Here is a 23,685-nt window from a genome sequence, read left to right on the forward strand (position 1 = left end):
ACACTTTGAACTGTGCTCAGAAAAGAACTTGAAAATACGGTGAAATTAAAACTAGGTTGCACTGAAACCCCTTTTGTGCTTGAAAACATTGAAGTGATTCCATCCACTCATGCACAGACCTAGAATTCTTCAACTCAGGTAAGAAACCATCTGTTAGGAAGTTTGTTTTCCTTAATCTCTGCATAGGGTGCCATTTCAGTTCTGACACCATTCTCAATTTTAATCAGTTGCCGTACTGTATTTGTCTCTTTTGCTCAACCGAGTTGTCTTATGGCTATTGGATTAAGGTTAGAAGAATGCAGAGAGTAAAGGAAGCCGTGGTGACTAATAAGGAAAACACCAAAATCCATATTATTGTAAGACCTTTATTAGGTCAACCAAAAATGTGTGCAAACCTTTGAGTTCTGCAGAACTCTTCATCAGGCTACATGATAAATGGGGCAAGGCTGGAGATGGAGAGGGGGGGCACAAAAAAAAGTTAAACAGTGAAATGTGCATCTGGTCACACCTTTAAGATGGAATGAGAGGGGAGGTAGCAGACATGGAAATGGGGTTCTTTAGGTGCTCTGCAGGTTTTGGGTTGCACCCAGAGCTGCTAGGAAGACAAAACTGCTTCTGAGATCCATAGCTCCATGGTAGAGCATCTGCTTTCTTGCAGAAGGTCCCAGGTTCAATCCCCAGGAGCTCTGGGGAAGTCCTGAAGAGCTACTGCCCAACAGAGTAGGACATACTGAGTTAGTTGGGCCAATGGGTCTGACTCAGGAGAGGGCAGCTTCCCATGAAAATACAGTGGTTTAGGCCCCATATATGAAAATACAAAATCCAGCTGTTACTCAGGAGAATGCAACAGCAATCTTAAAAAAAAATCACCTGGAAATTAAAAGTGCTATGTTGATAATGGTCCTGGTAGTAGCTGCAACCTGGAAACAAAACTCAAGATCTTCATAAGACAAATCCCCTGTGCTTTAGAAGCTGAAATAAAATAATAATAATAATAATAATAATAATAATAATAATAATAATAATAATAATAATAGGCACAGTCTACAGGGAGCATAACCTGAGCAAACCATGAGTTTCTGCAGCTGCCATTCATTGCCATGGAACTTCTGCAACTGTTCTGTTGGATTGCTTCCCTGTTGGGTTGATTCACCATCGGGAATCATTGTAGAGCCAGAATTCTTCTTGGTATTGTTGCTCCACTGATGGGAGCGGGTATTTCACTGCAGGATAGTGCATCCACCTCTGAAACAAAGATTCCCATCTTCATGATGAAATGGTAGGTCCCAGAATTATCTCCTTGATTCATTCCTTATCTTCTGCCTTGCCTTGATTGATCTGTAAACTGCTTTGGACAGCTTTTTCTGGCTGAAGAGAGAGGGGAAATATTTAAATGAATAATAATAAATAACCAAACTTTTTTCTTTTCTTTTAAGGATGAAATTACAGTTCTAGAAGTCAGCACCCCTCCCAGGTCTTAGTGCTTCCAAATGATGCAGTGATTGCATCCACTCATACTGAGACCTTGAATACGTCCACTAAATTAAGAAAATAACCTTGAATCAAGCTATCTTCAGTTCTCAAGGAATCTGTCTTCCCTAGGGCCTCTCCACACTTTGGGTTAATACGGATGGTGAATCCTTGTGCCTTTTTGTCTGCATGGGTTTCTTCAACTACTGCTACCCCACACTGTCTCCTCCTAAATTAAGGGATTCCCTGTGCTATTGATACAGCTCTCCCGTTTGTATTTTCAAAGCATGCCAATCTCTGGATTTAAGGAGGAGAAATTGTGGAACAGCAATACTGCAACTGGAAGAGAAGAACACATGGATGAGGGGAATTTAAGGAGACCGAAGGGGTTCACAACCCATATTAAGCTAAGGTTACCAGACGTCCCCGTTTCCTGGGGACGGTCCCCGGATTTATAAATCAGTCGCCATACAAAATCCATTGAAGTTGGAAAATGTCCCCGGATTAATTGAAAATAATCTGGTAACTTTATATTAAGCTGGGGTATGGATAGGCGCTTAATCTCCACATAGGGTCAGTTAGGATGCCATTTCTTTTCACCATCTGAGTACCATCCTTCAGACTTTCCCCACTTCTGACCCTGTTCTGAGTTGTTTCAATTCATGGCAATGAAATGCAACATTAATTCTGTGGTCTGCAAGATTCATTTTGGTGCCCTTCCTTAAACAATTGACTCCATTGCTGGGATGTTGGTCTATGTTAACATTGTCATCATTTTTAACTGAAAGTTGCTTTTGATTACATTTTGTAGAAAAGCCACACACATACTACATGTGAATGAGTACATATTAATTCTTGAACTGACAGGCAGTCTGGTCCAGTGCATAGAAAGCTTGCGTCAGATTCAAATCCGTCTTCAGCCAAAAGGTCATGGGGTATCCTTGGACAAGTTGCTGTCTCTCAACCTCAGGGGCATTATCTGTAAAAACAGGAATTGTTATTGCTTTACAGCAGTGATAGGCAACATTTACCCTGTGGGTGCATCCCGCTCCCAAAGTTCATCGCAACTACGCAACTGCTGGGGCTGGAATCAGGAATTCATGGCTATGCCTCAGGTGCTAAGCCAAGAAGGCAAAATGTTGGAGCAGATCCCTAGACCAGGGGTCGCTGGCATGGGACCCACCTGCCAGTGACTCCTAAGGTGTTTGCAAAAGGTCTCAGTAAATATCCCCTCAAAATTAAACAATATATGAGGAACTGTTTACTCTTCTAGTTTGTACCAGCTCAGCATCTCTTACATTGAACACATATCACAGGTGCGTGCTGATCAATAATCACATAGTCCAAAGTTGGAGTTAGTTGACTCTATTAGCAAAAACACAATCTGCACAGACTTGGTTGAGCGCCAGGCCTAATGAGCAGAGCAGCTCACTCCTGGTGGTCTTACTCCAGGCATCCCCAAACTTCGGCCCTCCAGATGTTTTGGCCTACAACTCCCATGATCCCTAGCTAACAGGACCAGTGGTCAGGGATGATGGGAATTGTAGTCCACAACATCTGGAGGGCCGAAGTTTGGGGATGCCTGTCTTACTCCATGAAAATCAGTTTCTGAGACTGAAAGTCTCCACTTCCTCACAGCTATCTAAGTTCCCTCCCCAGGGCTTTTTCTAAGCAGTCAGAGACTGTGCTTGCATGTAGCCAACCTCTCCTCCACCCTCTTCATGCCTCTTCTGGTTCTGGGAGACAAAGGTGGAGGGGAGCTTGTCGCAGCAGAAGAGTGGAAACACCTGTGACTCTTCACCAGCTTGACTCATCTCTGCCTCTTGGGATCCCTCATCCCACTCTCCTGCTTCAGCTTCTGCCTCTGATTCTAGACTTCTCTCTGCCACCGGCTCTCCCAGCTCACTAAGCCCTGTTACGTCTTCAGCTTCTGACACCTCCTCTTCCTGGTCTCCTCTTCTCCCTCTGACCAGTCATCATTTGTCCCACCACCACTCCCCAGGCTCTGAGGATTCTTCCCTTGGTGGTTCTCCAGCTGGTTCCTCCCACCGTTCCTCTGCATCCAGCCATTCCATGACAACATGGCACCGTAAACATGCCCACATGTCAGTGGATTCCCATCTGTTCTGAACAGAAGAGAGATACCAAGAGGGTCTCTCTGTAAGTGAGTGCAAGGATGGTTGATGTAGGTCCGTTCCCCCCTATATTTATGGGAAGGCTTATGGGGAGAGGGCATTCCCAAACCATTTTGTGCTATTATATCTATTTCTTCTCTTTTATTTGCGTCAGCCATTATGCCACACACATTATGTCACAGAAGCCATTTTCTGACACGCCAACCGTCCTTGGTACCCCCATTTGGTGTTGTGCCATGGCCCCACAGCAGGTGCTGTGGCTGGCAATCATGGTATTCTGAGAAAGTCCCACATGTGCCCACTGGCTCAGAAAAGCTTGCTGACCCCTGCTCTTGGCAGTAAAAGTTGTTTAGATACTGGGGTGAATTGTCCCTCCCGGGCTGGCCAGCGACTGACACAGTTCTCTAACCCAGAAGTGTGCACAAAAACCCATATATTAGTGAAAATAGCATATAAAACATTATATCAGAGAAAATTGCTTGCAAAAAATGCCCTCCCAGCAGATGTCAAGGCAATAAGCAGCTATTTTACTTTTAAAAGACAACTGAAGGCGGCCCTGTTTAGGGAAGTTTTTAATGTTTGATGCTGTATTGTTTTTAATATTTGGTTGGAAGCCGCCCAGAGAAACCCAGCCAGATGGGCGGGGTATAAATAAATTATTATTATTATTATTATTATTATTATTATTATTATTATTATTATTATGTAAAGGTAAAGAGACCCCTGACCATTAGGTCCAGTCATGACCGACTCTGGGGTTGCGCACTCATCTCGCATTATTGGCCGAGGGAGCCGGCGTATAGCTTCCAGGTCATGTGGCCAGCATGACAAAGCCACTTCTGGCAAACCAGAGCAGCACATGGAAATGCCGTTTACCTTCCCGCTGTAGCGGTTCCTATTTATCTACTTGCATTTTGACGTGCTTTCGAACTGCTAGGTTGGCAGGAGCTGGGACCAAGCAATGGGAGCTCACCCCGTCACAGGGATTCGAACCACCGACCTTCTGATCAGCAAGCTCTAGGCTCAGTGGTTTAACCACAGCGCCACCTGGGTCCCTATTATTATTATTATTATTATTATTATTATTATTATTATTATTATTATTACATTAGGCCAAGTTGCAAACAAAATTGCATATGTTAGGAAAAATGTGTGCAATATTTCATGCTGCTTTTAAAGAAAAAATGCAAATTGATGTGGAAATGCGACAAAGCGAGCTTAAGATTGAGAAACTGATAGAACTTAAAATTGACAATTCTATGCTTACTTAACATGCTTCTGAGTAGATTGTAGTGTGGGATTTTGGTGTAAAGTTATTTCCACACAACAGAGACAAAAAAATGCACATCATGAAACACACACACACACACACTGCCTTTTTGCTTCTTGTCCTTTTGATGGCTCTAATGCAGGTGTGCAGAAATGGCCTCTCAAAATTCTCCACCCTGTTTGTGGGCAAAGAAATTGGAAATAACTTTTCCACTGAGTTTCTCCAGTGTAGAGGACAGGAGAAAAATTCTCCAGCAGTTTCTCAGGGGTAGATCTCATCATTAGCAGAGGCATGCCTGGTCTTATCACTAACTTCTTTCTTTCCTTCTTTCTCTGATACCCCAGGCCATGCCCAAGACCTACACCAATTCTCAGCCATTTTGTGAATGGTGGGGCAGGGAGCAGTGTCAGCCCCCACAAACAATGGTGGAGAATATTCAGTGAATAGTCAATGCCTCAAGGACTGCCTTACCCCACATAAAACAACCTTCTCCATGTGTCTCCTCAGGGGGTGGGTGGAGGGGGGCGGCATGAGAACAAGTGTTTCATGGAATGTTGTCCCCAGGGAGGCATGCCTGGCCCTATCACTATTTGTTTTTAGGCAACAATCAAAATCATTTTTCTTCAGCAGGCCTTTGGACTTTAATTTTCTGGTTATTTTAGTGGGCTGTGAATCTGCCTTTTATATATATTTTCAGTGAGTGGTTTCAGTTGTTCTTGACTCTTGTTTTTACACTTGCTTTTAATATTTGGTTTTTGTAAGTGTGTGGGGAGATAGAGCTTTTAAAGAAATGTCTTCAGAAAGTTATCATCTGAGAAATTGCAGCCCACAGAACAGAAATGTGTTGATTGTGAGATTGATGGCAGTGCTTCCAAACAACCAGCAGTTGTACACTGTAGAGGTGGTTTCCACATTACAGTGGTACCTCAGTTTACAGACACAATGAACCTGAAGCGTACTTAACCTGAAGCGAACTTTCCCATTGAAAGTAATGGAAAGGGGATTAATCCGTTCCAGACGGGTCCGCGGAGTACTTAAACTGGAAATACTCAAACCGAGGCGTACTTAAACCGAGGTATGACTGTACAGTGGAACGTCTAGCGTCCATTCCGATGAACGTCTGCAGCAAACCAGGAAGTACCGGAACGGGTTACTTCCGGGTTTGCCGCTCATGAATGCGCAGAAGCGCAAACCGCTCTGCGCGCATGCGCAGATGCAGCACTTTGCCCTGCGTCCTTTTGGGCTAGCGGGCGGAGCTCCAGAACGCATCCCAGCTGCAAAACAAGATACGACTGTACAGGGTGCGCTGTTCATCAGCTGTATTCATACTGGTTGGCCTTCAGTCTGCTTATCTCCCATGATTCACTTTTCAAAATGCAGGTCAGCCAGCTCAGAGTTAGTGCTGTGACATCTTAAAATAGAGACCTGTGCATCAACATGCAGTTACAGAGTTCTCGTATCATAGGATAACATGGGCCATGTCAATATGGATTGTTCCTGGCTGTGTGACAGCACCCTTAAAAAACCCAAGAAAACGCTGTTCTTCCTTTCTTGCTTCTCTGGCAAGATTCCCCGCCCAAAAGTGAGGAAGGTGAAGAATACGATTTGCTCCCTTGTTGCCAACAGGTTTAAGAATAATCAGCAGATGGTTTCTGAGTGAATAATCCAACTGGAATAATGTCAGCACCACTATTGAATTTGCTCCTCTATTGGATTATTCTCAAGATAAACTACAACTTGAGCTCATTAGGTACATGAATTCCAATCCCCCTGCAAGTCGAGTGATGCATCGAGGAGAGAACAAATTAAAAGAAATGTGGCCAGCAGTGGAAAAGGCTTTGTAGAAATGGCTTCTAAGAAGCTGTTAAATATTAAATGTTATGTTTAAATGTTACCAGCATGCATATAAAGCAATAGGTCTATTGGCACTGGGAATGTTTGTGGAGTGGTCTTAATAATTCAAGCAAAAGATGTGCTCCTTTTTTCTTAGTCCAGGTGCAGGCAATGCCTCCCCTCGCCCTGTTAAGGCCTCCATTCCCTTGGAAGTAATCTGTCAGGGGCCACATGTTAGCAGTAGGTGGGGCCAGCGGCAAAAGTGGGTGGGGCTACCACATTTATCTCCTTCTTTCTAAGACCTCTCTTACTGCTCTTTCTCCTCTCCCACTGGGCTGCTAGGGGAGGAACAAATCGCTCTTGCCAGAGCTCAGAACTGGCTTTTCAAATTGGGCCAAGGACCGCATGACATTAGCCCAGCAAATTGCCCATTTCTGTCTACTACAGATATCCATTCTTTTTTCATAAATGTTCTGCTATGTGTGTAGGCAGACAGTTCTACATGCAAAACAAGGGAAGTGTCCACTTTGTAATGTTATAGTCTTGCAGAGGCATGCAATATTTTTGTAGGGTTATAAAAAAACACCACACTGGTTTAATGAGTCAGTGAGTAGGGTTTCCAGACTCAATAGAGGACAGGACTTCTGTGCCTTTAATTGCCCTGCTCTCTTTTGAGTCTGGAAACCTTAAAGAGAAACCAGCAGACCCTTTGTTTAATTTCCAAGCAAAGGGCTTGCTGGTTTCTCTTTAAGGTTTCCAGACTCAAAAGAGAGCAGGGCAATTAAAGGCACAGAAGTCTTGTCCTCTATTGAGTCTGGCAACCCTATCAGTGAGGCTGGAGGGTTATTGATCTGCACACAGGGGTAAATTCTCCAAAGGGAAAGGTGGGGCCATTGTTCATCTGGTCACAGGGACCCAATGAGGTAGAGGCAATTTATCTGCAACACAATGGAAGCTGGCATGATAGATCATGTGGTTGTGCTGGATGTGGACATCCAAAACTTTTGCAACATGTTGTTTGATCCTGTTCAAGACATTGCCCAGCTGTGGATGAACAAATGTATTGTTTACAGAATGGCTACAATTTCCTTTTTCCAATGAGCGTGTAAATAAAACAACCCATTCAGTTGTGTGTATTCAGTAGGCAAGCCCTCTTTAGCAGTTGGTTTCTTAATAGCTGAGAAGGTAGCAGGGTCCCAATACCTCTTAATGGATATATTCAAGATTAACATTCATTCCTATGGATATCGTCTCAGAAGGAAGTCCTATTGAATTCAATGGGACATCATAACTTTAAATCATCCCCAAAGAATTGTGGGAACTGCAGTTTACCTCTTTAATAGCTACAGCACCCTGAAGAAACTCCATTTCCCAGGAGCCTCTGTGTGTGTGTGTGTGTGTGCACGCACGCACGCACACACACACGCTTTAAATGTGATTTAAAGGCATGGTGTGTATGTAGCCTTATTCCCAGGTATGCATATACTATAGGATTGCAGCCTAAACTGACATCCACAAAAGCATTGCATTTCAAGAGCATAAGTTCCATTCAATTTTAAATTTATTATCTATAAAAATTGGGCATATAAATGTGTTCACACGCAGTATGAAAAACAGAGTTGGTTGGGTGAATAACCTGCTAGAATCTGGCCTCTAATTGTAACAGTTGTCAAGCTGGCAGTTAATTTCTTTCCTTTTCTGACAATATAAAATCCTTCTTTTCACAAGGGAATATTAATGTACAGAATTCGCTAGTGATGGCCATTAGCCTAAATGGCTTCTTTAAAAAGGAATGGACAAATTAATTGCAGACAGGTCTATTTCTGGCCACGATAAATGAACTGAGCACTGATAGTTCTGAGGCAGTATATTTTTGAATAGCATATTCTGGAGAAAACAAAACTGGATGACAGTTAGCTTCATAACCTCCTCCCCACCCCACCGCCTTTTGGGGAAGGGCTATGGCTCAGTAGCTATGAACCCAAGAGATCCCGGGTTCAGTCCATAGTATCTCCAGGGGGAGGGGGAGGCCCTTCTCTGAAATTCCAGAAAGGCACTGCTATTGAATGTAGACAGGGTACTAGACTACAGTTCCCATCACCACTGATAATTGACTATGCTAGCTAGGACTGGTGGGGGTTGGAGACCTGAAATATCCACCTCTGGTATCAACAGTATTCAACGAGATGGACCAATGGTTTTACTCCATAAAAAGCAGCTTCCCGTGTTCCTGCTGGAACATGGATTCAGTCTGAAGAGGTAAGTGTAGGCTTTGCTTTAACCCAATGGCATAGCGTGGGTTACCAGTGCCCAGGGCAACGTAAGTATTGCACTCATTAAGGCAAGTGTTGCACTCCCTAACCGGCACCTCCATGTGGCGTTGCTGCTGCTGCTGCCAGACGGAGCTGCAGGACATACATGTGTGATTCCTCAGGTTAGAGCACCACTACCGCCATCTCCCCTGCCATCGGAGGATGCTGCGCTGCTGGGGGATACAGGACCCCATCCTCTCCCTACTCCTGTTTGGCATGTTGCTCAGGTGCGGGATGGAGAGCACCTCTGATTGGGGTGGCAGCTGCAGAGGTGTGCCCCTCAAAAATTTTGTGCTCAGGGAAATCGCCCTGGAAGGTCCACCTCTGCTTTAACCTATTTTAAAAAGAAAGTTATGATGGCATTTTAATTCGGCTGTTTCCATTTTCATTTTATTTTATTTTTAATAAAAAACACACGTTGAAAATGTTTTCCGTCGCTCACTGAGCTTTATCTACTCACCTTACATAATCATGATGTACCTGATAATAAAATGCCTTAATAATGTACTGGAAATATGAGATACTGGATAAATGCAACATTTCCCAGATTAATTGTGTTTGTGTGCATGTGTGTATGTGTGGGCGTGTTATAAAAAATAAACCCAAAACTCAGTAAAAGGTTTGCTTGGCACTATGTATGCTATCTGCTTTCAGCATATTCTCCACATAAGAAGCCTGACATTTATAGGGAAATGGCCTATATTTTTCTTGAAAATACCACATGTGCTAAATATCACATTTAAGCACAAAGCAAAAGGCAGCTGTTTGCGAACAGAGAAATCGGAAGAGACCTTAGGTGCTTCTGTTAACACCGAAGTCTCTTTTGCTCATTCAACCCTCAACCCCTTTCACAGTTTGATACTTGCTTTACACTTGCCATTTATAATTTACAAGGAGGGGGGGGGGGAGATATTCAATTTATCCAAGTGAATCCGAAGCCTAAGATACTGCCCCAGAGAAAATGTCACAGAATGGGATTTGTTGCTCATCTCTTGTTCAACAAATCACAGGTCCTGCTTCATTTTGTGGGATACATCCCCTTTCTCGTGGTTTTATTTTGGACTTGGACTAGACACCTCTTAGCCTTCAAATAGAGGGCTGTCTTTCCTAAAGTAGGACACACGGCCACTCTAAACCAATGCCATCTCTACATCCCTTGGGCCTTCAAGCATGGCTCATACAGGTAACAAATGTTGACTTGGCTCAAGCATTTTGGCCCATCAGCTCCAGTTAATTAGGTCTAAACACGAGATGCTGCTGCATCAGGATAAGAAAGCAGATCCACACACCAAAGCTCTATGGTTCTACACACAGCATTCACTCTCTTTAACAGACTCATAAGCGCAATGGGAGCCTGGCCATCTATTGCTGTGGTTAGGACAGGGACAATTTGGCAGCGTGAGGCAGCACCTCAAGGCATCCGATGCTGAGTGGCCAATAGTGAGCATAAAAACAAAACTGTGTCGTGATAACTCCCTGAAACTAGATCTAGGTGATAAAAACTCAACTAATAATTCCTCAAAGAAAAATAATAGATTTAAATGTTCCAAAAGAAACTTTGATATAGAAAAGAAATAAATATCCCAAAATAACCTCTAAATAAAGTAAACCTTGACGAGGCGCCGGCTAAGTGACTCGTTTCACTGGAAAATATTTGTTTCCTCAGAAGGAAAATGTTAAGGGGCTGAGAAATATCATTGCTCTTCGAAAAGTTTAAATAAGGGGCTGCAAAAGCTCTCCTAGTGCCTTTCTGGAATTTCAGAGAAGGGCCTCCCCCTCCCCCTGGAGATACTATGAACAATGGAGACATACCATCACAACTAGGAGAGCTTTTGCAGCCCCTTATTTAAACTTTTTGAAGAACAATGATATTTCTCAGCCCCTTAACATTTTCCTTCTGAGGAAACAGATATTTTTGGTTGGAAACAGATTAGCCTATTGCGCTATCCTGTGTGTGGACTGCTTTTGAAAATTGTTCTAACATTGCTACTTGTTGGGTAACCATCTTTGACCCCGTTCAAAACTCTTGTGAAAGATGATACCTCATCATGTTTCATGGGGACATTCTCAGTCCCATTTCAGAGCTCCCCTAAGTAGTGAAATCTTGTTTAAAAAGTGTAAATTCCCATGCAGCCCTTTGGACCACCACAGAGAAGAAACCACCAAGAAGGTAGATCTCGGGCAGCACACATTATTTCAGGTGCTGCAGAACAAGCACACAGGTGCTGCAGAATGTGGGCCCCACCCCTATCCCAGATCTTCCTTTGGGTGCCCTCAGCAGATGAAATGAAGAAGGTGGAAACAGCAGAAAAGGTCTTCTCAGTTTTGACACTATGCCTACAGAATGCTCTCCCTAGGGAGACTTGTCTATGTCTACTTGAATATTTTCTGCAAACAGGCCTTTTTAAAAAAAAAATCTCCCAGCATTTTAATGTTTAGTGCATTATTTCATGCTGCTTTGGAGTTTTATTATTGATGTGTGTTGTGTTTTTATTTACAAGCCAATGCTTGTATAGAAATATGCATGCTGAAAAAAAGATGGACAGAGCCCTTTTCTGTTTCAGTCATAAGTCTGCTCCATTTCATTTTGGGTGGATTCCCCCCCCCCCAAAAAAAAGAACAGATGGGAAACCTGCCTTTAAACCATATGCATTTTGCATGCTCTTCTTTATGAAAAATAGGCACTTTCTGATGCTTTTCAGTTCATTACATCCATAAAACATGCATTTTGTATGCATCTCTTACATCAAATGGGTATTTTGCATGTACCAAAAACAGCATTTAAAAATCTTCAGAAGCGCTCAATCCAACTTGGAGCTGTTCTGACCTGCCAGCAAGTTCAGGAGTGTTGGATCAGCTTGGCCTGCTGTGAAAAGTGGACATTATATATATATATATATATATATATATATATATATATATATATATATATATATATACACCCTGTTTCTCATATTTTAAGACATACCCATAAAATAAGCCATAGCAGGATTTTAAGCATTCAAGGAATATAAGCCATACCCCAAAAATAAGACATAGTGATAGGCGCAGCAGCAATGTGGGCCGCGGCAGGAGGAGGAGGAAAAAAATAAGACACCCCTTGAAAATAAGCCATAGTGTGTTTTTTGAGGGAAAAAATAAATATAAGACATGTCTTATAATATGAGAAACACGGTATATATATATATATATATATCCTCCCATATCTCTAGCTGAAGCAGCAGAGTGGGGAAAGACAGGAGAGTTCTGCAACTGAAGATGTAGTGGTTAGGAGGGGTGGACTTGTAATTTGGTGAACCAGCTTCAATTTCCCGCTCCTCCACATGCAGCTGCTGGGTGACCTTGGGCTAGTCACACTACTTTGAAGTCTCTCAGCCCCACTCACATCACAGAGTGTTTGCTGTGGGGGAGGAAGGGAAAGGAGATTCTTAGCCGCTTTGAGACTCTTTAGGGTAGTGATAAAGCGGGATATCAAATCCAAACTCTTCATCGTTGACTATTGGCTATGCTGCCTGGAGCTGATCAGTAAGAGCTGTTCGGCAGTGGAATTTGCTACCAAGGAGTGTGGAGGAGATTCCTTCTTTGGAGGTCTTTAAGCAGAGGCTTGACAGGCATATGTCAAGAATGCTTTGATGGTGTTTCCTGCTTGGCGGGGGGTTGGACTGGATGGCCCTTGTGGTCTCTTCCAACTCTATGATTCTATGATCAGCATAGACTCTCTTGGGCTGTCTTGATACAGAACAGTATCCTCGGTTTTACATGAGAGGCTCCATTTCCATTTTTAACCAAATGTACTCTTTACATGTGTCTTTTTGTGGCATTCAAAAATGACCTTTTAGGGATATATGAAGCTACCTTATACTGAATTGATCCAGCTAGCTCAGTCTTGTCTACACTGACCAGCAGTGACTCTCCAAGATTTCAAACTGGGAACATTCCCAGCCTTACCTGGAGATGCCCGGAGTTGAAACAGAGGCCTTCTGTATGCAAAGCATGTGCTGTACTACCAGGCTGCAGCCCATGGGATAGTCATCTGTCATGGATGCTTTAGTTGAGATTCCTGCATTGCAGGGGGTTGGACTAGATGACCCTTGGATACCTTCCAACTTTACATTTCTGTGATTCTATGAAGTTGCCCATCAGTGATTTGCACCTGGACAGCAGACTGAGCAGGTAAACAGACTGAGCTGGTAACTCTATTTCCCACTATGGTGATATGTATTGCAGTCCTATTTAAATCACAGCCAGCTTTGTACCCAGCATTGCCAAGAAACCAAAAAACAACAACAACACGCCAGTAAAGTTTTGAGATACTAGTGGTTGAAAGCATCACAGTTTTGAAAGGTTCTTGATACAAAAGGGCATCCATTAGTATCCAAACATACTCCTTGGTCTCAGGAAAATATCTTAAGTCTGAGATGTAAAAATGCAGAGTGATCAAGCAACTTTCCAAAATATAAAAGGTATCCAATACTAGCCATATTCAGAATAGACCCAATGAAGTGATGTGATTAACTTAGGCCCAGCAATTCAATGGGTCTACTCTGAGTAGGACTTAGTTTGATACAACCACCAGTAGATAGTGAGCAGTTTTGTAAACCGCTTTGAGAATGCCTTTTTAAACAATCAAGTGGTGTGTACATTTTTCAAAATAAATAAATGTAGTCACTATTTAAAATTTGCGCATCTACATAGAAATACAAATCTTAAGCAAACAATGCCCCCCCTTTTCTCTTGGTGCTGCATTACTTCTTTTGGGGGGGGGGCGAGGAGTTTAACTGCCAATTGATCGAATGGTCCAAATCCCAGAAAGAAGTGCCATGTCCTTAAACTCTTAATACAAATGATATTTTGGCAAACGCAATGCAAAAACGAAGGGCTCAGTCTCATTAGGCTCAGAAATAAATTGTGATGTGCTTCTTATAAGGCAAGGTAGCAGTGAAGAATCAAGAAAGAAAGTGATAGTTTAATAACCTTTTTTAAAAAATCCTGTGTAAATATTTCTCATCTCACTGATTCATTCCAATTGATTATTTGTTTTTCATCTGGAAGCCTGTAAAAGTTTGGGGGAGAATATAATCCTCTTCTCCCTCTGTGATTTCCCTCCCTGTCTCTCCTTAATAACATTAGAGTTTGCAAATGATGATAGATTGGCTCCAGCATGACAGTTTCATGATGCTCTGGCAACCATGAAATGAAGGCCTGCTTTACTTTATTTATTTTTTTAAAGGATCGTGGACGAGCTTATTTTGTCCTGGTGGCACCTGCCTAGAGAAAACGTTTTCATGCTATGGCATGTGGTCAGATTATGACACTGATTCTCAGTTCAGGGGGAGACGAGCTTAGGCACCTGATCCACATTGCAATGACCTACTTTTAATCTGACACAAAGCATGTGGAAATTTAGCGATCAGGAATAATTTCAAGTATGCAGTTTAGGGGGCTGCTTACAGAAGATACAAGTCTGCAGCCGTTTCCTTTGAACCAATGCTTATTCTAAAATCCCGATTCCTTCCTCTGAGCTGTCCCACAGGGCTCATTGGATCCATAGTATTTTGTGGTATATATGAGGGTGAAAGAGGAGAGCGCAAAATATGGTCTGAAGCTCAACATCAAAAAAAACCAAGATCATGGTCACTGGTCCCACCACCTCCTGGCAAATAGAAGGGGAAGAAATGGAGGCAGTGAGAGATTTTACTTTCTTGGGCTCCTTGATCACTGCAGATGGTGACAGCAGTCACGAAATTAAAAGACGCTTGCTTCTTGGGAGAAAAGCAATGACAAACCTAGACAACATCTTAAAAAACAGAGACATCACCTTGCTGACAAAGGTCCCTATAGTTAAAGCTATGGTTTTCCCAGTAGTGATGTATGGAAGTGAGAGCTGGACCATAAAGAAGGCTGATCGCCGAATAATTGATGCTTTTGAATTATGGTGCTGGAGGAGACTCCTGAGAGTCCCATGGACTGCAAGAAGATCAAACCTATCCATTCTGAAGGAAATCAGCCCTGAGTGCTCACTGGAAGGACAGATCGTGTAGCTGAGGCTCCAATACTTTGGCCACCTCATGAGAAGAGAAGACTCCCTGGAAAAGACCCTGATGTTGGGAAAGATGGAGGGCACTAGGAGAAGGGGACGACAGAGAACGAGATGGCTGGACAGTGTTCTTGAAGCTACCAACATGAGTCTGACCAAACTGCGGTAGGCAGTGGAAGACAGGAGTGCCTGGAGTGCTCTGGTCCATGGGGTCACGAAGAGTCGGACACGACTAAACGACTAAACAACAGTATATATATATATATATATATATATATATATATATATATATATATCAGTGACATACATTTGCTTTAAACACCTTCAGTCATTCCAGGGGTGGCTAACTTGTGACCCTCCAGATCAGAGCCAATTTTATGCCTGCCAGATGTTTTTGGACCACAACTCCTGCCATCACTGAGTTGTAGTAAAGCAGCAAATGGGGGAGGCACCATGTTGGCTAGCTCTATCCCAGATGTTGTCGGTCTACAACTTCTATCAGCCCTGACCATTAGCCTTTAGATATGATGGATGTTGTAGCCCAAAAACATCTGAAGAGGCACAGCTGCCCCAGATTCATTGCATGATTAAAATATGACAGTGTTTAGGAGCCGATTCACCACAACCCGTACATAGTAGGCATTTACGTCAACTATTGCCTGCCATTTAAGTCAAAAGCAAAATACTAGATTTCTCACTGGAATTTCCAAATTACCTGGTCATGGGATTATAGGAAACTGCCTTAAAGGTGTTGAAACTATTTGTCCATCTATCCCAGTATTATTTATTGTAGTCTCCTCCGACCTGGTGCCTACCAGGTGTTTGGAATCCAATGCCCATCAAACACAGCCATCATGGACAATGGTAAAGTTGCAGTCCAATAACATCTGGAGGGCACCGGGTTGGAGATAGCTGCTCTACTTTGACTGGCTTTGGCCAAGAATCTTTTGCAGCCCAGTGTGATAATTCCAGAAATGGAACCTGGGACCATTTACCGTCCAAGCAAACACGGGCTCCATCTGCACTAGGCTTTTGAAGTTGCATCATACTCTGCCACGGGGCCTTGTATCTTTCTATGATGCAAGATGTCTCATCATTTCCACTCATCCTCTCTCCCTGGAGAAATGAAGTGAACCAACCCCTCCAATTTCTCTGCCAACAAACAGGGTGGAGAATTTTGAGAGGCTGTTTACGCACAGCTCTGGTGCGAGCAACATCCAGATTACATCAAGGCTCCCTGCATTTGACATTTGGAAAGCATTACAGAATGCTGGTTTTCTGACAAAATACCCTCCCCGCCTCCTGCTCCTGAACTAAGGTGAACTTGCCCTAGTTTCAGCTGGTTGCAAATAGAATTTTGGGGTTGGCCAGGATGTATGCATGGCCCTCAATACCTCCATCCTGATTGCTGTTAACACAAATGTGGGGCAATGTATCTTCCTGTGATGATGATTCCCCCTCCCCTTTTTGCTGTTTGCTACAAATCATAAGAAGTCCTTAAATGTGCTAGCATGCTTGCTATGTTGAATGAGGCAGGTCGGCTTAAATGAGAGCTGCTGCCTTACATAGGAATTAGAGATGCTGGTAAAGTCATCAAAGTCCAGAGCTGGAATCTGGCTATTGGAAATGTGATCTTTCAAAATTACAAACTACTTGCTCCACTTGAATCAGAATGTGAATGGGGAAAGAATTCTTGATCTACCAGCCTCTGTCTGTCCTCGCTGACATCTCCATTCCTTCCTGAGCACTAGGACTGGCTCCGGAATTTTCCTCCTAGTTTTCCTCCCTGAAAACCATTGAGCCACTCTGAGAACACTCCTGGAGGGCTTGCCTATGTCCAGTATGAGTTTGCAGTTGAGTATCCCATTAACAGCTGTTAATTTTGACTGGCAGTACTTTTCCAAGGTCTGAAGCCAGAGATGGGGAACCTCAGACCCTAATCATAATTGTGGCCCTCCAGACTTCTCTGCCTGGCACTTAGGGCACACCACCTCGCCATCACACACCCATCCCCTTTCTATCTTTGCTTTGCCTCATCCCTCCTCTTCTTACTTGGCCTTGAAGTATGATCATGCTTCCTGCTTGCCTAGACTAAGGTGTGCAAGTGTGTGTAGAAACTACTAGCCTAAAGTGCAAAGGTAACATTCGCATTCATTGCCCTGCCCACTTTTGCCTCTGACTAGGCTCATGTTTGCCTCTGGTTCTGTCCACCACTGGTATATGGACCCTGGAAGTCTGCCCAGGAGGAAGATGGCCTCCAGGATGAAAAAGATTCCCCACCTATGACTTGGGCAGAGGTCCTTCCAGGCTGCTACCAGTGATCAGAATTGGAGGTGGTGAGGATGAAAAATATTACTTGACCTAGATAGGCATTTCTTTTTGATGAGAAGAATTGGTAAGTTATGGAGTTTTGTTATGCAACCCACTTCCAATCCATAGGCATGCAAATCAACACCAGCCAGTTATATTACTTGTGTTGTATACCTTTATAAACATGACAAACTGAGCTAAGCTAAAATGATTCATGATTTCTGGTGAACATTTTTGATAGTGCTGTAAAATGTCTCGATTTTTCAGTGATTTCCCCCCAACTCTAGTTGACTTTTTCATTTACACTGACCTCCAGGTGCTACTGGGTGATCACCCTGATCATGCCTAACTGTTGGCCTTGCTGGCTGGGCCTGGTAGGAACTGGTGTCAGACAACATCTGGAGGTCCACAGGTAGCCACCCCTGATTTACATCGTGTCCTCATTAGCCCTCAGTGACACCATCACATATCCGAGACTTATTGGCTACATATCATTGTGACATTATACTGTTTACAGGATGGTCAAAGCGAATTTAGATTACCAAACATTCAAAAAGGAGAGATGTAGCAGTCGTGGGAGACTTCAAGTTCCCCAACATCTGTTGGAACTCAAACTCTGCCAAGAATATAAGGTCCAACCAATTCCCCGCTTGCCTCACTGACAATTTCATTTCCCAGAAGGTGGAATAAGCAACAATGGGATCATCTATCTTGGCCATGGTCCTCACCAAGAGGAAGGAACTGATCAGCAAAGTGGAAGTACTGGGAACCTAGTATCCTTTGTATTCTATAACGAAAACATGAATGACATTAACGTAAGTCAGCATAAAAAGTCAATTCTGCTGAAGACGCTGTCATTGTTTATAAGATGTCTCTACTTTCAACCGTATATGCTGTTATCTCTTGCTTAGCTCTCTTTATGCCTGTGAGGGAGCTCATCCTCTCATGGTGGTCCCTCCTGGATCTGTTATTGGCCCTCTTCTCTGTATATACACTGTCCTTAAGTGACCTTATCAAACCCCATGGCTTCAGTACCACTTATACACAGATGACACACCTCTTCCTCTCTACCCTTGAACTGTCTCCTCCCTCCAATACCAAGGAATATAGTTCCCAAAGAACTGTTTGCATTTTGGTCATCAGACTCAGTATGCTCAAGACTTTTCATCTTTCCTTATACTGTACATGTTCCTTGTCCATTTACACATTATGCTCAACAACTTTATAATCTGTGTGCCTAATAGCTAGCACATGCAATATTCAGCAAGTATGGACTCCACCTATGTGTGTACACCACATTATGTATGTAATAGTTGAGCAAAACACTTGTGTGTGCATAAAGACAGCTTGCACCTGCGTTCAGCATAACATGTGAACATGCTTAGTGTTACTTTCCAACCTGGGAAAGTTAGGACCCATTTGTTTGTACAGCATTTTTTGTACACTAATAGCACAATCATCATCATTGTCATCACATCCTAGAATCATAGGAACAATTCACAGAATTGCCATATACGAAGTCAGACTATTGTTCCACCTAGCTTGATATTGTTTGCGCTGATGGGCAACAGCTCTCCAGACTTTCAGACTTTTCACTAATAATCTCCACAGCTACATAATCATGTCCTCACTTCAAACTAAAATGCTTATATACCCTTCCTTACCTCAATAAGCCCTAAAAGCTCCTTATACACAGTCCAAAGGATCTCATCCTGCACCCTGTCCTCATGTTGCCAAATCAGATAGGACGAACATCACTCTTCTCACTTAATTCCCCAGAACTGCCATTTAGCTATGCACCCCTTTATCAGATGAGGGAGAAATATATAAAATCTACAACTGGGAGTAGATTATCAGAACACTGCAGCTGTCTTTTAAGCACAAATGTTTGGGGGAATCCAAGAATTATGAAAATGAATGAACATTTGGTTGCTTTTAAACTGCATTCTCCATCTTTGTACAGTCCACACACCAAAGGTTTTGGCCTTGAAACATTCAAGATTATTTGGGACAAATTATGAACTGGGGGAGGGGAAGGGGAGGCAGTTTATTGATTGAGCCAGGATTTTTATCAGACCCTTCACCCAAAGATCTCAAGGTGACCTATGTAGTTGGCCATGTGCATTCTAAACTCACAGCAACCCTAAGAAAGGAGGCCTGGCTACAGTTTGCACAGCAAGACACATGGCAGGAGTAAATGTGGTCAAAAGTGGGCATGGCCACCCCACACCCTTGCACACATTCTCTCTCATGCACACGCACACAAGAGATATCCGTGCAGATAAGCATGCCACCCATCAAATTATCTGATAACTGGGGAGGGGGTAATTTGCACCCAAGGCAAATCTATTAGCTTTGGTTTCTCTTCGTTCATCATTTTTTCCAGTATATTTGGCCTAATGGACACATTTTTTGCAAAGCAATTTCCCCTAATATAATGCATTTCTTGTTGTTATTTCCCCAGCTTATGCACTTTTGTAAACATTAAGGGAAACATGAGTTTTGAGGGATGGCTGCGTTTCGGTTTGCATATTGAATGGTAAAGTCTGCATTATGTAGGCTCACCTGAAAAGATGAACTGAAATTATTTCCCCTATTCCTGTTTGCATCCCCATCAGGGCACTGAGCTTGGTGGTGCTGTATCAACTTAATTCTGCTGTCGTTGCTGCTGCCCATGTGGGGGGATTGCTCTGGCAGACTTGGCTGCAGGGCAAGACGTTAGCCACCCCTGATCTGGGCAACACAGCACAGTGACAGAATCAGCCAAACTGAAAAGTGCTATTTTTCTAGAAAAAAGAGGTATTCTCTTAGAATGGCAATGGCACCCACCTGCGAGATGCCAGAGCTGAGTTCCTGCTCAAAAAAAAAAAAAAAAAAAGGAAAGCTCTGCTATGAAGAGATTTGGGCCATTGGCAAAACAGTGCACAAGCATAAGATCTGCAGGCAACACCAAGCCTTTGAGGTGTAGATGAGTATTCCTAGCCTTTTATTTGTGGCTTCTTAGTCATAGTGAGCTTCACGTAGACAATGAAGATTTTCTTGGCATTGGTAGTGAAGCTGCAATTGCTATGGAAACTACCATCTGGCATTATATTATTTCAACAGGAAAAGTAGAGGAGGCTAATGTGATGCATTGAGGAGATACGTGGCTTCCAGAGGGTACCACTGGATAGAGCAGGTGTGGGGGGAACCTTTGTCCCTTCAGATGTTGCTGAACTACAGTTCCAATCAGCTCCAGAAAGCATTGCCAGTGGCCAGGCAAGATGAGAATTGTAGGTCAGCAGCATCTGGGAGGTCAAAGGTTGCCCACAACTAGGACAAAGGAAGTACACGGAGTAGAGTCACGTTGGAGAAAGATTGTAGCTGAGCAGAAGAACATCTGCTTTGCATGCAGAAGGTCCCTGGTTCCATCCCTAACATCTCCAGGTAGGGCTGGGAAAGACCCTTGCCTGAAACCCTGCCAGTGTGGCGTGATGGTTAGAGTGCTGGACTGGGAGCTGGGAGAGCAGGGTTTGAATCCCCACTCAGCCATGAAGCTTGCTGGGTGTCCTTGGGCCAGTCTCGGTCACTCTCAGCCTAATAGACCTTCACAAGGTTGTTTGGGGGATGAACCATGGACACCACCTTGAGATCCTTGTAAGATAAAGGTGGCATATAAATGTAGTAAAATAAATGAATGAATCTAGCCAATACTGACCCATATTGACCAATAAGGCTGCATATAAGGCACATTTCTGCTTACCATGGGGTTAAACCTTGTATTGTGGTGTCTTCAGCCATAGCTTCAGTGGTGCAGTTAAGCCATAATTTTAAAATAATCTCACTAACACCACAATGCCCTAAGCCAGCTGGACTCCACCCGCCCAATCTGCTGAGCGGGGCCTTGAGTTTCTGCTGTACTGCCCAGCTCCCAACCATTCATCCAGGAGTCCTTCCTTCCTCCTGCATACAAAGGTGCTGTTTTCTCTCTATAGCCTGAAAGTGAGAAGTTGCTACAGCCAAGTTCTATGATCATATACAACTATCTTTTCTCACACTGGACAGCTAATGAACAACGAAAGGTGAACTGGGAGCTACTATGCCGGTTGGATATTGGTTGCCTCCTGAACGTAATACATAAACGTGTCTGAGGAAGCATATGGACCACATAAAATTAAATTCCAAGTGAATGTTTTGCCGTGAAGAGCATGCCACAGAAAGACAATTTTGCTCCTTTAAAATAACATATACATTCGGCATCTACAATGCCAATCACACTTTGCATCTGTCCATAAAATAGTATTGAAAATAAGAAACAAATACCATAGAACCTTGTATGGATTCAAACAGCATATTTGAACTTCATGGTGCAAACACATTGCCAAGGCCTAGGGACGAGTGAACCACTTTCACTTTCTCCTTTTTTTTTTAAGCTTTCGGTTCATTTCACCACCTTTCCTCATCAGTTTGCAATTTTTAAAAGAAGTCCTCGTGAAAATTCATGGGTCTTTCGTTTGCATTTCTCTCAAAACACAATTTTTGGCGTCGCTTGGTAGACACATGTTGCAAGCAGTTTTCCCTAATATAATGCACTTGGTGTCTAACTTCTATGAAAATATGCATTTTATGCAACAAAAAAAAATACCCCTAAGATACACATTTCTGTATCATCCCCCCCCCCAACTGAAGAAAAGCATCACAATATTTGGAGAAGTGTGAATTTTTGAGGATAGTTGTGTTTTGATTTAGCATTATTTCAGGAAGTTCCCATTACATAGGCCCACATTAAAAGGCCTGCCAAACCAAGTCATTGTCGTCGCCCCCCCCCATTGTGTCCCTCCATTGGCAATTGTATGATGTATCCATAAACCAACATTAATATATTTTGATTCCATGGTAGGAGCCTCTAAAGAGAGATTCTTCTACTCATCCCCAAAGAGAATCAGTTTCTGCTCATTTCTTCACAGGCCGCAAACACACACACAAATACAAAAATCCCATTGGTTTCATTCAGGCGCATAGGAACATTTGATGTGTGACCTTACACTGAGTTTCTGTATCATAGCTGTATATTGCTGAGAGCCAAACCACACGTATTGAGAAATATCATTCTGTTCACAACCTTTTTGGAACTCTACCACTTCAGACCGCAGTTGGAGCTTATGTTCAGATTGCCAACCACGCCCCAGTAAAAAGGAAATAAAAGAGAGAAAATTAATCCCTATATACAAAAAATTAGCAACTTAGTAAGAAATAAGACACATCTTAACCTCACTCAAGTTATTAGGGAGTTTTTGAGAAGGGGGTAAGCAAGACCTGTGTTTTGAATTGATATAGCCTAAAATGCAGGAATCTCAGCACATGGTCTCCCATCCAATTTGAAACCATACTTGATCCTGCTTAGCTTTAGCAAATATGCTAGGGCTGTCATTGGCTTTCTAAGATCTCTGACAAAATATTTTCCAGAATGAGCATCTTTGACAAGAGATAGTTGGAATTAAACCTAGAGTCATATGCAGCATGCAATGGACTCTCATTTCAATGTGTTCTGTTGTGATTCAGCTGAGTACTCAATCTATATATCTACTGTAATGACCTGTTAGGCAAAAATTCACATAATCACCTAGGCTAGAGCCAATTCACAGATTTGCACAGTGATTTTTCCTGCTTCTTTGCCATTTTTTTAATGCCAACTGACAATGCCAGATCTCTGCAAGGCTTTCTAGGTGAGCAATTATTGATGAAATTTGAGAAAAACAAAAATTATTTGGATCATTAACAGTGCAATGCTGTGCATGTCTACTCTAAAGTAAGCTCCAATAAATTAAACTGGGCATAATCCCAGATGGTTGTGCATAGGACTGCATTATTTTTATTTTTTTTGAAACTAGAAATATTTTCCATTCAAGTTCAGATTTTCTTGAAAAGAGCTGATGGCCCTAGTGCTATCTTAATATAAAGAACTGTTTTCAGACATAAATAAAAGGGGGGATAAAATGAATGTTAGATCAAGTAAATTCCATACTTAAAGGAATGAACAAAATGCCATTTTCTTCTAAAAAGATAGTGGTGGACCCATTAAAATAAATAAAAATTAGTCACATTTGTTTATGACTAACTAAGCCCAGATACTTCCCATAAAAACTTGAACACAGGAGAAATGGGCAAAATAATGTTTTGACATAATTACCCCCAACAAAAACCTTGCTTTCCCTACATAACAAGAGAAAGTTGACAATTAACAGAACTCTTCTGGTGCAAACAGTAATTAGTATCATCCAAGGTTTCACAAGTTTGCCAAGTGGTTGAACTTTGACCTTGAAACTGATAATCACAGTA

The 23,685-nt window shown here is 42.7% G+C and overlaps 1 protein-coding gene across 1 annotated transcript in view; it reads right to left on the minus strand.

Annotated features, from left to right (window-relative positions):
* Positions 1–345: 345 nt before the first annotated feature.
* SLITRK3 (SLIT and NTRK like family member 3) overlaps positions 346–23,685 on the minus strand; it is a 41,986-nt gene continuing 18,646 nt past the window's right edge. The window contains exons 3-4 of the mRNA XM_088669161.1: positions 2,336–2,449; positions 346–1,368 (exon numbers count right to left, since the gene is read on the minus strand). Coding sequence (XP_088525287.1) covers positions 1,313–1,368; positions 2,336–2,449 — 170 coding nt within the window. The 3' untranslated portion in view covers positions 346–1,312. The remainder of the gene's footprint in view (positions 1,369–2,335; positions 2,450–23,685) is intronic.

This window comes from Zootoca vivipara, chromosome 5 (genome assembly GCF_965207765.1).
Source record: "Zootoca vivipara chromosome 5, rZooViv2.hap1.1, whole genome shotgun sequence".
NCBI lineage: Eukaryota > Metazoa > Chordata > Lepidosauria > Squamata > Lacertidae > Zootoca > Zootoca vivipara.